Source organism: Apodemus sylvaticus, chromosome 2 (genome assembly GCF_947179515.1).
Source record: "Apodemus sylvaticus chromosome 2, mApoSyl1.1, whole genome shotgun sequence".
NCBI lineage: Eukaryota > Metazoa > Chordata > Mammalia > Rodentia > Muridae > Apodemus > Apodemus sylvaticus.
In genome coordinates this window covers 28,918,457-28,934,680 of record NC_067473.1, presented here as the reverse complement: position 1 = coordinate 28,934,680, position 16,224 = coordinate 28,918,457, and the positions used below count along the sequence as shown (strand labels likewise).

The following is a 16,224-nucleotide window of genomic DNA, read 5'->3' as shown; positions in this document are numbered from 1 at the left end:
TGATAAACTAGAACTGCCCAAATTAATGCGCAGAGTGAGCAGGCTGAGCTGAGCGGGGCTTCCCACCGAGAGGAGTCGCAAGCCACCACGGGGCAACAGAAATGTCCTGAGATGCCAGCTGGGGACAAGGCTTTCTTACCAAACTGTTAGCTTACATATACTGAATTGGTATATTTTTTTATAATATTCAAGTTGTTCCTCATTGAAGGTGATTCCAAAATGGTGCTATAATAAATTTATTGAATTACATGTTTAAGATCTACTTATCCATCTTTTATGTTAACTTTATCTGTGTAAGATAGTCATGTAAATCCCTTCAGAATCAGGAACATGAGACCTCAGTGTGGCAACATGCATATGAGTTCCAAAGGGACTGGAGCAGCTAAGCAGGCAGCCACGCCGCCGCCATTCAGAGCTCTGTACACGAGTCCTTGCTCAGATGACCAAACATTCGTTATTGCTCACAAAAATTCATTTCTGTAAATGAAGGATATTTCTAAGTTAACAGATTTCTAAGGACTACAAGGCCATCCATGCAGTACAGATCTTGACATTATTTGGGTTATTTTGATTATGGTGTTTCACTTGCAAGTCTAGTTAAAGCAAGAAGTTGTTTTAAGCTGTGGCAGAGGGCGAACGCTCGCAGAAGTGCATAGGAACCAAGGGGGTTATGACGGGCTGGCGTGCAGCCGTCCCGAGTCCCCTCTCCAGGCTTGCTGCGTATGATCCTGACGCTCCTCCTGCATTCTATGCACTTCCCCCCCTCCATTACATTTTAAACTACAAACAACTCTACTCTCCCTTTTTTCATTAAAAAAATAGAAAGTTATATGGCCAGGTGGTGATGGTGCATGCCTTAAATCCCAGCACTTGGGGGGCAGAAGCAGGTAGATCTGAGTTCAAGGCTAGACAGGTTTATAGAGAGAATTCGAGGAGAGCCAAAGCTACATAGAGAAAAGGGTCTTGAAAAAAACAAAATACTAATGATGATGATGATAATAATTCATGTTAAATGTATTTTTGAGTTCATATATTTTATGCAATCTCCCTACAACTTCTCCAGAACCAGCATCCACATGTTCCCTCCAAACTTCATGTCTTCTTTTTAAAAAAATACCTCACTGAGTGCAATTGTAGTTGCTATCAGAAAAATGGGCACCTTACCAGGGAACACACTTCTGAAAAAAAAAAAGCCCTTTCCTTCCCCAGAAACAGTCAACTGCCAGCAGCAGCTCCTCAGCTAGCTCACATTAGGCTAGAGATGGAGGGAAGCCATAATAAAGGCTGTAAAGCCAGCAGAACCACCTTCATGACAAACAGAGACAAGACACTTGGAGCGGTCTCACAGACGTTAGGAACAGGACCAGGCCGTTCGCTTTCACCGCTCTCATTTAATCCAGCACCCATATAGAGAAGGTAGACAAGACATAGGAACAGAAGAAGTCTAAGCATCCCTGTTTGCAGGCAATGTGATTCTTTCTACACACCATGGAATAGAGATTCCACCAGGAATCCCTAGAGCCCAAAGCGGCAGGTTACAAAGTTAATATACCAAAATCAGTAGTAATCTTCTTATACACCCAAAACAAACATACTAAAAAGGAATAAAGGAAACAAACATTCACAGTAGCCTCAAAAAGAATGAAAGAAACCATTAGCTTGGAGTAAAACTGTAAAATACTGAAGAAATTGAAGAAGACACTAGAAGACAGGAAGAACTCCTGTGTTCATGGATTTATAGGATTAATATGGCAAAATGGCTATCTTACCAAAGCAATCTGTGTGGATTCAAAGTCACTGCCATCAAAATTCCAATGCAATTCCTCACAGAAATTGAAAAAAAATGTATATGGAAGCACAAAGGGTCCTAGATAGCCCAAACCATTCTGAACAATAAAAAGCCTGCCAGAGGTATCAGCATTCCTAATTTTCAGCTATACTATAGAGCCACTGGAATGAAAAGAACATCATGGTATGAACACAGAAACAGACACAATCAATGGGGCAGAACAGAACATCCAGACACATGCCAATGGCCCTAGAGCCTTGACTCTTGACAAGGATGCTAAAAATACATGCTGGAGAAAAGACAGAATCTTCAACAAATGGTGCAGGGAAGACTGGGCATCTGTAGAAGAGGGAAACGTTACCTTTGTCCCTCAACCTGAAAGAAAAAATTTCAATGGTAAATCAATCAAAGGTCTCAAAATTCAATCTGAAAGAGGAAGATGCACACATCAGGACATGGGTCTCTGAAGGACTAACCACCAATCACCAGCAAGTGGGACTTCATGAAATTAAAATTTTCTGTACCACAAAGTAAACCATTGACTGACTGAAGAGGCATCTACAGAATAGGAGAAAAGCATATCTTTGCTATTTATCTGACAGAGGATTAATGTCTAGAATATACAAAGATCTAAAAAACCTAAACACTGAGAAAATGAGCAATTCAATAACAAGAGGAAAAACCAACCACAGCACACAGGTTGCTCACTAAGAGGCAAACTGGCTTCCTGGGAAACATTGTATTCAATTGAAAAAATAAATGAAATATTTCCAAAGTTGGAAAACATCATTTATACTCATCCACATGCTGCCTCTTTAGCACCTCATGCTCTATGGGTTTCAAAGTGATAAACTGTTTCACTTAAACGGGCTGCTCGGCAGACAGTCTATCCTTTCGGAGAAACATAATGGCCTAAAAGGTTTGGACAAAGTCAGGCTTTCTGTTGATTTTGGATCTAGCTAAGAAATGAGTAATATTATACTATGGAAGCCAGAAAGAAAGGAATAGTAAGAATATAATTTAAACGATTTCATTGTATTTTTTACAAACCACACAAACAAAATGAGGTACAAAAAGATGACCATTCCAAGGCAAAGACTCCTGTCCTGACTCTATTATCGTTGGCTCTGACTTCTCGCTACCTGTGATTGGTGGTGTTACACCCTGAAACTCAGAATGAAGTATAGGATGATGTTCTGGAATGGATCCAGTCTTCAGAGCACGTTGTAAGTAACCTCATGATTCTATGCTTCAATGATGGAAATCATTAAGTATTTGAGTTTTATAAACAAAACAATATAGTTTAAGACATTTAAAATCCTACAAAAACGCAGCCTCTGGACCATGGTTAAGACTTAGCTTAAAAGTCGGGCTCCTTGCAGATCAACACGCTGGGTCCCTTAACCATACATGACTCATGAAAGCTCAGCTATGTTATGAGTATTTAAAGGTAAAGTGTCTATTTTGGACTCTCTACTCTGTGTTCATAAGGAAAATTTAAGACCAAAGCATCAAAAAATTCTTTTCTTAAAAATCAACAATATTTAAGCAGAAACTAAATGGCTATTTATACTATATTTTGTAAATATTACCCAGCCCTAATGCTGAATTTCTTTCTGAAGATTTTCCCTTTAATTTGAGTGATAGAACATTTAGAGTTAGAGGTTAAATATGCCCATGGTTAAATACTAGGAAGTGAGTCCAACTTACAGACCTGTGTATAAAATGCATGTTATAGTTTTCAAACCACCATTTTCAGATTATTATTTAATATACAAAACACACAGCTCCAGAAATGCTTTTCAGGGAATAGGAAGTTAATAAGACGTGTAGAATATTTAATTTCACACACCGAGCAAGAGGGCAGAGATAAGCAGAATTTTCTGCCAAAAAACAAACCTTAAGGAAACGGTTGTTATTGTTATTGCAGTTGCCAGACATTCCTTGCAATTCAGCCACAGTGTTCTAAAATGTTGACAGAAACAATTAAAAAGGGCTTCCTCCCAACCCCAAGACAGCAGGAGAGAAAAACACAGAGGTTCAAGTGCTGGCTGGACCACACACTGTCCAGTACAAAGGAGAGACTGCTGTGCCTCGGCACTCAGTTCCCTGGATCACAGACCCAGGGTGACATCTCTCTGCACTGCTATAGTCACAGTGATAAAGAAACTAGCCACAAACATTGTCAACCTTTGCTCACAGGGGCCAAGCTGTTTCTAACCAGGAACAGCAAGCAGCCTAAGTAAAACTTAGTGTTAGCCCTGTATTTTCCACACAAAAAAGAAACTTTTGTAAACATCTTTTAATACTTACGCAATCACAGTTTTCATTACACCTTTCCTTCCAACTGTTACATGTTAACAGGAGCAATAAAAACAAATATTCCCTTGGGTAGCTGCTTTAAATTGCATACAATACATTGAAAGATTCTACGAGACAAAGTGTCACAATATGATTATAATGATATGAGTTTCTAGTAACAAAAGCAAATAATTTTAAAAAATGTTGTATCTTAAGGGAGAGCCATCTGAAGTAATGATTAACCATGTTATAATCTGTTGCATAAAGAGAGGTTGAAATGTCACTTGTGGTAAAAGGCAGAATTGCACTTGAGAGGCAGAGGCAGGCGGATTACTGAGTTTGAGGCCAGCCTGGTCTACAGAGTGAGTTCTAGGACAGCCAGAGCTACACAGAGAAACCCTGTCTTGAGAAAAAAAAATGTGATAAAAGGCTTTTCAATGTAATAAATCCTCTATTATTAAAGGATCTTTAAGGAAGTAAAATAATCATATAAAATTAAGGTACTTGTAAATCGACTCCTTTTAACTTCAGAGTGACCATATCTATTTTCTAAAGCAAAAAGATGCAGTTGCAGTTAATACTGTTTCTAGCCTGACCATACGGTCTTCACACTTCATAATGTTCTTAGGTAGAAAGATAGCTCAAAGCACAAACTACTGCAAAAAAATACATAACAGAACTGTATCACCTTCCCACACCAGCTGAACACTGACAGCTACAGACTGCAATGGGAGAGTAAATGTTGTTTCATTTTACTTGAAACATTTACAATTTACCCAGAGCTTCATTGTATGGTGTTGAGTGAGGGGCTTACTGAATCCTCCCTCCATGGATACATTTCAAATTATTGAAGAAAGAAACAAAGAAGGAAGAAAAAGAAAGGAGAGGAGAGGAGAGGAAAGACTAGAAGAGGAAGGGAAGGGAAGGGAGGGGAAGGGAAGGGAAGGGAGGGGAAGGGAAGAGAGAAAAGACAGACAGACAGACCCAATGAACACATTCTTTCTCTTAAACCCAGAAATGGTCTCCCTCATGCAGATGTGCATGCATGTGGACCTTTGAGCCTCTGCTCTCCACCTCCTGCTCTTTGGGAATCAATCCCCCACCCTCTGGTCTCCAGGCAGGCCACTTTACTTGTGCTTTTAAAAATCTGAATGGCTAGCAGAGAGTGCACAGAGACAGGAATGCAAATTCAAACAGACCTGGTTGTTTGCTTATTGGAAACTCTTCTAGCTTAAATATTTGGAGAAAAGCAGAAGCAGCAGAAATTTAAATAGTTTGAGGATTATCTATACATTTCAAATTCTATTAGAGCATGACTTATAATTTCCTAAAGCGTTACAGCAGATGAACAGAGGCGTAAGTAATACGCGACAATCTCTCCCTTCACAAAGGGCTAGTGTCCTTTAACAACTGCAGGAAATATTTCTCACATCCAGATGTTTCCTGTACAGCCAATTCAAGCAACCTGTCAACGTGATGTGCTCCAAGTTAAAATGAAGCCTGGATAATTTGATCAAAACCAGAAGTGCTGCGCCATTCTGTGGGCAGTGCTCGTCTCGGGGCTCAGTTGGAAGGCACTCGCTGCACTTGGTAGCTCTGTAGGTAATCAGAGGCTTTCCTGGCTGTGTCAAGGGAAGGTCACAGGAGATGTTAGCAAATGAAATGATTCTAAATTTGAAATCACAAGATGATTCCATGAATTACAAGGGAAGTAGAAAGTCAAGCAACTGATTGTACATGTTCGGGGCCTGTCCTAACAAAGATACGCAAATCTACAAACTGCCCAATTATATAGGAAATTAAATCAATTATTCAAGGCCCATCTATCCATTGGATATCCAGTATTGGTCCTTCTCATTTCTTTCAGATATTGGTTATTTTACTTTTCATTAACAGAGAAAGAGGGTAAACAGAAAACAGAGATAACACTCCAATCCTCCAACTTAATATTTGATAGCGTTAATTAAAAATCTGGATGAAGTGACAACCCTAGAAGTTGTAACCGTAGAGTGAGTTTTCATTGTTTGTACAGTTCTCTTCTCTCCTGTGAACAGAGAATTAATGGCTGCTTTGCCTGTGCCTGCAGTGGGGCAGTGCTGTGGACACTGAAGACAGGAGAAGGCCGGAGGACGAGCACAAAGACCGCCTGACTTCAAGGAAGTCAGCGCTACTTGCAGTAACACAAAAGGCTTCAGACTGCGACTGTTACAAGCCGTAAAAGGAAGAGAACAATCAACGTTATCCTTTTTATAAAACATTTCTGTATCAATTAATCTTCCCTTTAGACTCTATGTAGATGATACTTTCGCATTGCTGCCTACAGTAAAGCAAATGTCCATGTATTCAATGCCCCTATTATGAGAAATACAAAACAAAGGCTCACAGACCTGAAGAAGTACAAGAAATGCCATCACTCAAAACAAGAATCCTCTTAACATCTTTTGTTGAGCAGTTCTTCTGTGTGTCTGAATAGAGGCAAAGCCGTGAGGGGAGGGTGGCCTGTGTGCCCCACTCAGACGCCGCCTGGGGCACTGTGCTGTGGCGCTCAGGCCTGGGGGCCAGGGAGAGAGCACCAAACTGAACTCTGCTAACCACTAGCTGGACAGCTAGGAAAAAATCTTGGCTACTAAATTGGTAGGGGGAAAACATATATCTCCAGTGCTTTAAAGGTTTAGAGGGATCGACTCCTAGACGAGTGTATGATCCTTAGTTTTTACATAATCATTTTCCCCTAAAAAATCTGCTCAAGGGGCAATGAACTCTGATTTTGTGAACAAACACCTAAATAAAGCCCATATGACAAGGAGAAACTTTGTGTGAGATTACGACCCTAAGTATAAATGTTCATCAGGCTCATACATTCAAACTACAAAATTAGAGGAAAATCAGTTCCCCCTCCCTCTTTTCCTCTTCCCTCTTTCCCTGTCTCTGACACACACATACACACACACACACACACACACACACAAGAGAGACAGAAAGAGACAGACAGACAGACACACACACACACACACACACACACACGAAAGAGAGAGACAGAGAGACAGAGACACACATACACGAAAGTGAGAGACAGAGACACACACACATACACACACACACACACACACACACACACAGAGAGAGAGAGAGAGAGAGAGAGAGAGAGAGAGAGAGAGTCTAGAAGCTTCAGTTGAACCTTTAGGGAGCTAAACGTGACCAGTCATTTCCTCTAAGTACCTAGATTCAACATGATTATGAGATATAAAACTTTTACTTGAGGAGGTTTAAAATGACTGGATTCTCTTAGTGCCAACTCTCTTGTAAACCTCTCTTTAACTAAACAAAGGGAAAACAGAACAAAACTACTTTCACATCAGGCTGACCTTGAACTCAGGATCCTCAGGTGTCCTACCAGTGCTTTCCCAGGGCCGTCTGTGTCTGTGTGCTTCCACACCTAGCTCTGGGCTGGATGATTTATCTAAGTGTGAGATACTAGGCACTAGAAGGAGTTCTGAGATGGAGCCCAATGTCTGTGCTTTACATCCAAGGACACAGTGGAAAGCAGCCTTAGGTGGGCCTCTTTCTTCTCACCACTGGATATGTCCATAGTCCCTAGACACAAAACCTTTCTGTCATTACAGAGGCAAACAAGTAAAGCTTAGAAAATGCTCTATAGTCCGACAGAGGGCGTGCAGCCCAGGTGCCTCCAGTCGACCATCCAACACTAGAGCTGGGAAGGGAGAACCAAGCCAAGTCTCTGAGATCTTTAGTTTCACAATCTTAGATAATATATTTTTAGATTTAGTATTCCACTACAATAAGAAAATTCTTGCCAAATGTACTCCACGAGTGCAAACTGAAACAGAGGAAACAATTGTAAAAGACTATTTCCTCCACGGGCAATCATTCTAATATATTACTCTTTGATCTAAAGTAACTGACGCCAAGTATGGTGGCTACACTTGTAATCACAGAAGCAGGGAGGCCGAGGGCAAAGGGTGGCTGTGAGTTCAAAGGCAACTTGGGCTCATGTGAACAGAGGGAGAACCCATCTCAAGATGCAAACACAAACAGAACAAAACAAAATGTTAATCCATTTGCCACCTGCAATCATCTACTGTAACAAATGGAGAGTGATCCTCATTATGCCACAAACAAAGGAAAACTTAATATATATTTGGCTCAAAACATGCTAAATTCAATACACACTGGAAAGACCTGAATGTCCCCCTCATTGATCTTTTTCTGTGTCCTAGATGAAAGCAAAAATAGAGCCTATATAAATAATACATTCGGATGAGCAGAGGTTGAAGGTATGAAATCTTACTGTGCTCATGCCAGCTGACATAAAGAATATTTATTTTATCTGAGCATTAACATGTTTATGAAGTATGAAATACTGCAGTTAAATTGTTGATGAATCTTTTGACATGCCCTATGAAACGTATGCATGTTTTGAATGTGTTTGCAATAAAGTATGCTGTCCCAGTGTATCCGTGTGCACTCGAATGTGTATGCTGTCACAGCGTATCCGTGTGCCCTTGGCTCTCCCAGCGTATCAGTGTGCACGTCTTGGCACTGACATTAGACATAGCCCAGTATCTGTGTCTCATTACAGCCCAGAAGGATTCCAGAGAGCCACGTTCCCTTGGGGGTTAGTGTCGACTCACTCATTCACTTGATCTTCTACAGAGCTCCGGATGTAAGATCACTCCAGTGTGTACCTGCGCCATGGGACACGCACCGGTGGAAACACTTTGCTCTGCGCTATGTTAGCCCAGATCACTGTGAGCACATCCAAAAAACTTTCTCTTCCTGGGGTGAGGGGGAAACCTCTGGAAAGCCTCAGACATCTTCACTGCTTTTCTGTTTGTGTATGTGTGTATGTTTTCATTTAAATGTTTCACTGATTTTCCAAAAAAAAAAAAAAGTATTACATACTACTTTAGAACATTTGGAAATGATTTAAAAAATATAAAGCAGAAAGAAAAACCATCTAATTCAACAATACAGCCATTATTTATATGGGTTCTTTCAATGCTTGTTTCTAGGAATTTCTTTTCAATAGTGTGTTAAAAGTTAAAACTGATTTGCTTCTTCAGTGTTCATGAACAAATGCATGATGAGAATATCAGGTCCAAGTGGCACTTTTTTCCTACGAGGTTGAATTGCAGCATGGTATAGACCACACCTTCCCTAGGGATTGGCAAAGCACCTGTGACATGGGAGCAGCCCATGAGAAGTGCAGGAATAGGAAGAGGTCCTACCTCATCGTCATCGGCATCATACTGGGCATAGTGACGCTCCAGCATCTCCCTCTGGCGCCGCTCTTGTTCCAAGGTCTGGCTGATCAACTGGGCAACCTCACTCACTTGTCCTGGTTTTTCTCGTCCAATAACGAATCTGCGGGAAGGTTAACAGAAACTGATACAGTACAGTCGCAACAGCTGGTGAACATGGACACACTCAAGTTTGCAGCAGGCAAAAAGACTAAGAGATACTATGACCCATGTACTTGGGACAGCTAAGGGATGATAGGATTATTCAGCCAGGGAAGTGAATTTGCACACACAGCTAACAAAGTAGAAGATGGGTGGCAGTAAGAACAGTCCATGAAGAATAACACCTCAGGAAAGTCAGGACAGATGTAATCTAGTCCACAATGCTGCACACAATTGATGACTTAAGAAAAGGAAGCCAGAACATTGTTTCCTGTACCTGATGACCTAAATCATTTCTAGAAAAATGTCCCATAATACTGCAAAAAAACCACCTCAAAACAAAAACAAGAAAAAAGGCAAAGGAACAAACACAAAAAACCAAAACAACAGCAAAAAACAAACAAACAAGCAAAAAACCCCACCAAACTCCCTGTGAAACGTTTTGCAGTAGACCCTACATTGGGAAGCTAATGGAGGAACACTGACTTTTGATATATTACAAAGCAGGAGAAATAGAAGAATTTTGTGCTCTCTCTCTCTCTCTCTCTCTCTCTCTCTGTGTGTGTGTGTGTGTGTGTGTAGTGGGTGCATTAAAAAGAGGGTGATTGAAGAATTGATATTAATCTTATAAGACACTGAGTTAAAAGAGAAACTGGAAAAACACTAACTTTCTGTAAACCATGTTGTCTATGATCTGCCCTTGTAAGTAGACTGTGGTTTATTTAACATTACTTTCATATTACTATATGATTCTATTTTACTAAAAATGAAAATAATACGTCTGATGTATATGTGGTTTCTGAATATGAGGATCATTATTTGAAATGTCACACTTAGTCTTTTCTACACTTAATTGATAAACATCCCTCGATTATAGGATGTTGTTTTAGACAATCTTAAATAACACACATGAACATTTTCTGGATCAGGACACTGAAAATCAAAACTTTCGTTCCTAGTTACCTCTTCCAAATGCTTTCACATGGTTTCAAAGAAGACTCAGCTTAGATGTAAGCTCAGGTGTTCATTATTTCATTTACTGTTGGCACTCAAATGTAAGTAGGAGCCTACATATGTTCGGTCAGATATAATTCATATAGAGGAAGATATATTTATTTAAAATGGTTGGTTCAATAAAAATGACAAACACATAGGGCCAGTGATCACCACATTAATGAAAATATGAGGACCATCATCCAACCCAAGACATTTCCTCATACTGCTATCCAGAAAGCTTCATCACGCTGGTTCCACACGAGTCTCCTGAAGTTTCAATTAAATGGAAGTGCAGTGTATTGAGATAATGCTTTACTGTGCACAACATGCACTTGGCAGACATGTCCTTCTACTGATAATCCTAAAATCAGGATGGATTTTGGATAATATGCATGAGTTACTATAAGTGTTTGTATGTGAGTCTTTATAGACGTGCTTCCCTCTCCTTTAATAAGTTATTAATAGTGGAGTTGAGCCAGAAGGCAAATGCGTGTGCAACTTTTCAAACAGTTGCCAAGTTGTCTTATGAGGAACTGGGCACCATTTCATAGTGGCTCACAGAGCATGAGAATCACCTTTGCTGCACATCCTCACCCGGCCCCAGTGCAGGCACCTCCTGCAGAGCCAGCCACTCTGGTCGGTGCTGCTGATGTCACTGCTCGCAGGACAGGGTCCATCCTTTCGCAGTTTACCATTCCTATTTTTTCTTTCATGAAATAACCTTTTCAAAAAGTTTGTTCATTTCTAAATGTGAGTTCTCTATTTCTATGATTGAGCTGACATGACTCAATAGGTTCTGGTACATGCTATTGTTTAGTATCCTACAGACATGCATACACATAAAATGTGTACATATGCACTTATGTGTTTATCTATTATCCTCTCCCAGTTTATGCTTTCCCAACTCAGCTTTTTAAATTATGCCTATGATATTTTCAAACAGCTGTCAGTGTCTGTTTCAACAGATGACCATCCACAATACCATGGGAAAGAAATGAATTCAGACTTACAATGTGATAAAGTTGTCACAGCTTCCCAGAAACTATTTGTCAACACAATAATAAACACACAACTGATGATAGAATACTGAGTAGCTTTCAATGAATAAACTGCTGAATGCCATCAAAAATAAACTATGTCTTTCAATCAATTCTTAAGAATTGTTGCCACTTTATGATTAAATTTTTCTTATTTTTTCTTACATTTCAAATTACTTCTTAAAGTTAAATATAATTGAATTTTTCCTATTTTTGTCTTAAATTTTAAATTGTTTCTTAAAAGCTGAATTTAATTTCCAGGAATAATGTGTCATAAGGCTGTTTCCTTTCTTTCCAAACAGCAAGTGATTTCAATACCATTTGTTAAAAAGACTGTTCTTTACAAATATTGAATTACTTGACTACACTGTTGCAAATTAGTTGATTCTACATTTGTGGGGTGATCTTCAGACTTTGCAGTCTGCTCCATAGTGTGCTTATAATTCTACCAATACAACACTTCCACGGCTGTTATATAGTAAATGTTGAAAGTGAGTGACGAGTTCTTGACCTCTGTTGTCTTTCCTCTGCATTTGCATGTAAACTTTATATCGGCCTCCCAGTGTTCCCAGAAAAACCAGAGCACACTGGGATTTGTTTTGGAGTGTGCTCTGGTTTTTCTGAAAACCATCTTGACAATATGAAAAAGCATCTTGAAAATATGAGCTCATCTGATCCGTAAACATAGAACATGTGTGTCTTTATTTAATTGTTACTTTCTCAGATCCAAGGTCTTAACCCATTTTTGTTTTATTTCCAAGTAGTTTGTGATATTTTTTAAATTGTAGAATGTTGAATATAATTGAATCATAAACACTGGCCTTGTCTTTTGCAATCTTGCTAAACTGGATCACTATTTCTATGAGTTTTCAGAAGATATGTAAGGATTTTTCTTAGTAAGACTGTATTTTCCATGAAGAAAGACATTTTGACTTTGTCTTCAGTAGGGCTTATTGCTGTGAAGAGATACCATGGCCAAGGCAACTCTTATAAAGGAACCTATTTAACTGGGGCTGGCTTACAGTTTCTGAGGTTCCGTCCTTTAACGGCATAGCACTATGCAGGCAGACATGGTCCTGGAGGAGCTGAGAGTTCTATATATTGATCAGAAGGCAGTCAGGATGGGGACTCCCTTCCTTACTAGGCAGACCTTGAGCACCAGGAGTCCCCAAAGCGTACCTATACACATTTTCCCATATTATATGTCAATGTTAAAAAGTAAAAATCCATTTTAAAAAGTCACCTAGCACACTGACTAGTTTGTCTGATGTTTCATGAGAAGCTCCCTAAGCAAGTCTCACGCCAAGCTGGGCAGTGCTGTATGCATGGATGCCACGGGGACCGAGAGAGCAGCCCTCCCTCCCTCCCTCCCTCCCTCCCTCCCTCCCTCCCTCCCTCCCTCATGCTGTCGCTGTCGCTGTGGAGGAGCCCACAGAGCATCCCCCTGGTACAACCTCACAGGAGCTCTCCAGACCTCCTGACATCAGTTTACCTGCCTTTCTGAGCACTGCGAGGACGGAAGGGACCAGACCCTGCCTCTGTGTTTCTTTGGGGTGTGTCCCTCGAGGCAGCGTCATCACCGAGGGCTGCTTTCCAGCTGAAGCTGGGCCTCGTATCTGCACCACATCAAGTGCCTCAGGAGGACACTACCGCCTTCCTTTCAGTGACGTCACTCAGAAGGCAGCTTCATTTTGATGAGGAGAGCTCTGTGCTGTTTTCACAGTTACACTCACTAAATAAAGTCTCCAGGTGTTCATCATGAGATTTTGGCAAAGTGTAAGACATTTACAAAGCTTTCGAAAAAAGTAAACTGAATCAAATAATCAAAAAAAAAAAAACTAAACTATTCAATTAAAACTGATTTGAAAGTTTAACCAGAGTTGTCTCAAAATGACTTTCTTATTTAGGAGTCATAATTGTCCCAACCAGAGCACTAAATAGAAATTTCAAGGTCTGCAGCCTCTGTCCTATTAAAGATAAAAAGTACAATTCATCAAAGAGAGATCCTGGCTGACTCTTTTTAAAAACAATACACAGAATTTTACAACACACTGCCTGAAATCACTCAGCCTACTTGTCTAATAATGCTTGCCGCTGGTGCGTGAACAACCATTTCAATTCCTATTGTTCCAAAGGTGGTTTTGTTAAGAGAAATTGAGAAGGAAATTAATATTTACTGATGTGGTGACGAGGAAGTCCATCTCTGTGGCAATTCCTACTGTGTTAACAGTAAGGTACACCATACAGCTTAGCAACAGAGGTGTTCACACTGTTTTAGTATTCAGACAAAACTTCCACTGTAATTATAAATATTTATAGGGAAATTAGCATCCATGAAAGCGCAGCGTTCCAGAGCTGCTCATTAGAAAGCCTCAGACTTACCTGACATTGCCCTTGGTATTCCGCAGAACGGTTGCAGCAAAATTCTGTGTGACCCCCACCAGACTGATTCCATCCACTTCCACAATCTGGTCATTGACTTGGATCCTGGAGAAAGAGAGAAGCCAGCATCAACAGTGACTGTCCCTGCAAATGCACCGCCCTTTCCAAGGAAGTACCAGCATCCACAGTGACTGTCCCTGCGAATGCACCGCCCTTGCCAAGGAAGTAACAGCCCAACACTTGCTTTTAAGACATTCTTACTGATTCCAACCTTATAAACAATATACTCCAGATCATAGTCAAATATTAGTGGAGATATTAATAGTCAAAACTACTTACAAAGACTACAGAGATATCTCAGTAAGTAGAGGGCTTACCATCTAAGTATGGGGGCCTGAACTTAACACCTGGAAACTATTAAAGGCCCAAGAAAAACCATATCTCAAGAAAAAATAGACAGCACCCAAGGAACAAAACTTGAAGTGGATCTCTTAGTATCTACATGCATAGACAGCCACATGTGCACATTCAGACATTTTAAAAAACAAAAACTCCATTGAAAGCTACAAAAGTAATACTGAAAAGTTCCAGTTTGTCACACATTTTCCATATTCTTCAGAAGGAGGAGTAATTGTAGTGCACAGCAGATCGCTAGCACTTTGTGAACCTAATTAAATGTAGCAGATACAGTTGAGAGATGCTCTCTGCCTAACACCTAGTCCCTGCCACTGCTCTCTCTCAGGAAAACGTCAGGAATCTATTATCTCAGTGTTTTAAATACGTAGTACTCACCTGTGCATGTGTATGCTTATATACACACTTAGAGGTGTGTTTCAGTGTGTGCCTCTAAGATGTGTATTTTATTAATACTGATTAATGTCTAAATATTTCAAAATGTACACATACATTTTATATATACTACCTTTTAGTCCTCATAATAAAATACTGTGGGCATGGAACAAACAGCTAGGAAACTGATAACATATTCACTCACCCAATTCCCAGTTTATCAAACCCGAGCACTGGGCAATATTTGAGTCAGGCTTTTTCCTAAAATAATTCTTTACAGAAAAGGGAAGCCCCTTGGGTGTGGTGTTACAATCTTATGGGCTTTACTTCTTCAACAGACATGGCCACATGCTATTTCTTGTGTTTAATGATGGGTGTCAATGAATACACATACTATAAATGTATGTTTCAAAATTATGAAGTGTTCTACTTGGCTTACCACTTGTTTCATTCACTCAATATTAAATCTGAGATCTGTCTCTGGCTGCTACAGTTATAATTCTAGCTAAGTCATTTTGACAACTATATCATAGTATTGTTTATGCATGTATCAAAGTATATTTGTCTACTTTTTGTAGGTGGACATGCATCATTTTCAAATTTAACTATTACAAACATAGCTGTAAATAATTGATTTGATATATGCTTCCAATCATAGGTGAAATTATATATATGGGGCTTTTAGATCTTTTCTATGATGATAATCTTGGAGTTTCATAGCTAACCAGTCTTTATTGATGATGATGATAAAGATGATGATGATGATGATGAAGATGATAGTGGTGGTGGCAATGCATGGGGGCCATAAATGCTCACCAGAGCAGCAGTGAGCAGGAGCAGGCTCTTACTGTCTTACCAGGAAAGCTCTGCTGGGGTTACCGAAAACCAAGGCCTTCAGGGACAGCTGCACAATTTAACTCACATCCCTCCATTTTAATTCCCTTCTGAATTTATGAGTTTAAATGATTTCACAAGCATTTTGTCACTCCTAAAAGGAGATCAGAGTTTACATAAATGGCCACTGTGTGCCTTTGAAGCACACATTTCCTCTGAGGACTCCATGTGTGTCTAAGGTTGCAAACAAAAGTTCTCTGTTCTCTTAAGTTGTGTGATTGAACATAAATGTCTTTCATTATGTGATGATGAAATATCTTCCTAAGAATGGTATTAAGTAAAAATTACAAATTCCCTAAACTTACAAGAATATGATCCAGTTGGATTTTATACTGAAAACAATTCACAATGCTAACCTCGGGTCTAGTCCTGGCTCCTCTATTCTGTCTTGTTGATGTATCTATTTCTATTATCTATTTACTTATCTATCTATCTATCTATCTATCTATCTATCTATCTATCATTAATACAGCATTTCTTGATCCTTGAAGCTTTAGAAGAAAATCCTGAAGTCAGATCTTGTCCCCTTCCAACTTTCTCCTTATCCTCCCGGGCTAAGTGTTTCTTGTTTCTTTCCATATAAATCATAGCAGTCCATCCTTCAGTATCCACT

General features: G+C 39.7%; 1 protein-coding gene across 2 annotated transcripts in view; it reads right to left on the bottom strand.

Annotated features, from left to right (window-relative positions):
* Nucleotides 1–16,224, bottom strand: part of Ppp1r9a (protein phosphatase 1 regulatory subunit 9A) — a 256,258-nt gene that overhangs the window by 81,024 nt on the left and 159,010 nt on the right. For both annotated transcript variants that reach the window (XM_052173213.1, XM_052173212.1), the window contains exons 5-6: nucleotides 13,929–14,033; nucleotides 9,340–9,475 (exon numbers count right to left, since the gene is read on the bottom strand). In XM_052173213.1, coding sequence (XP_052029173.1) covers nucleotides 9,340–9,475; nucleotides 13,929–14,033 — 241 coding nt within the window. The remainder of the gene's footprint in view (nucleotides 1–9,339; nucleotides 9,476–13,928; nucleotides 14,034–16,224) is intronic.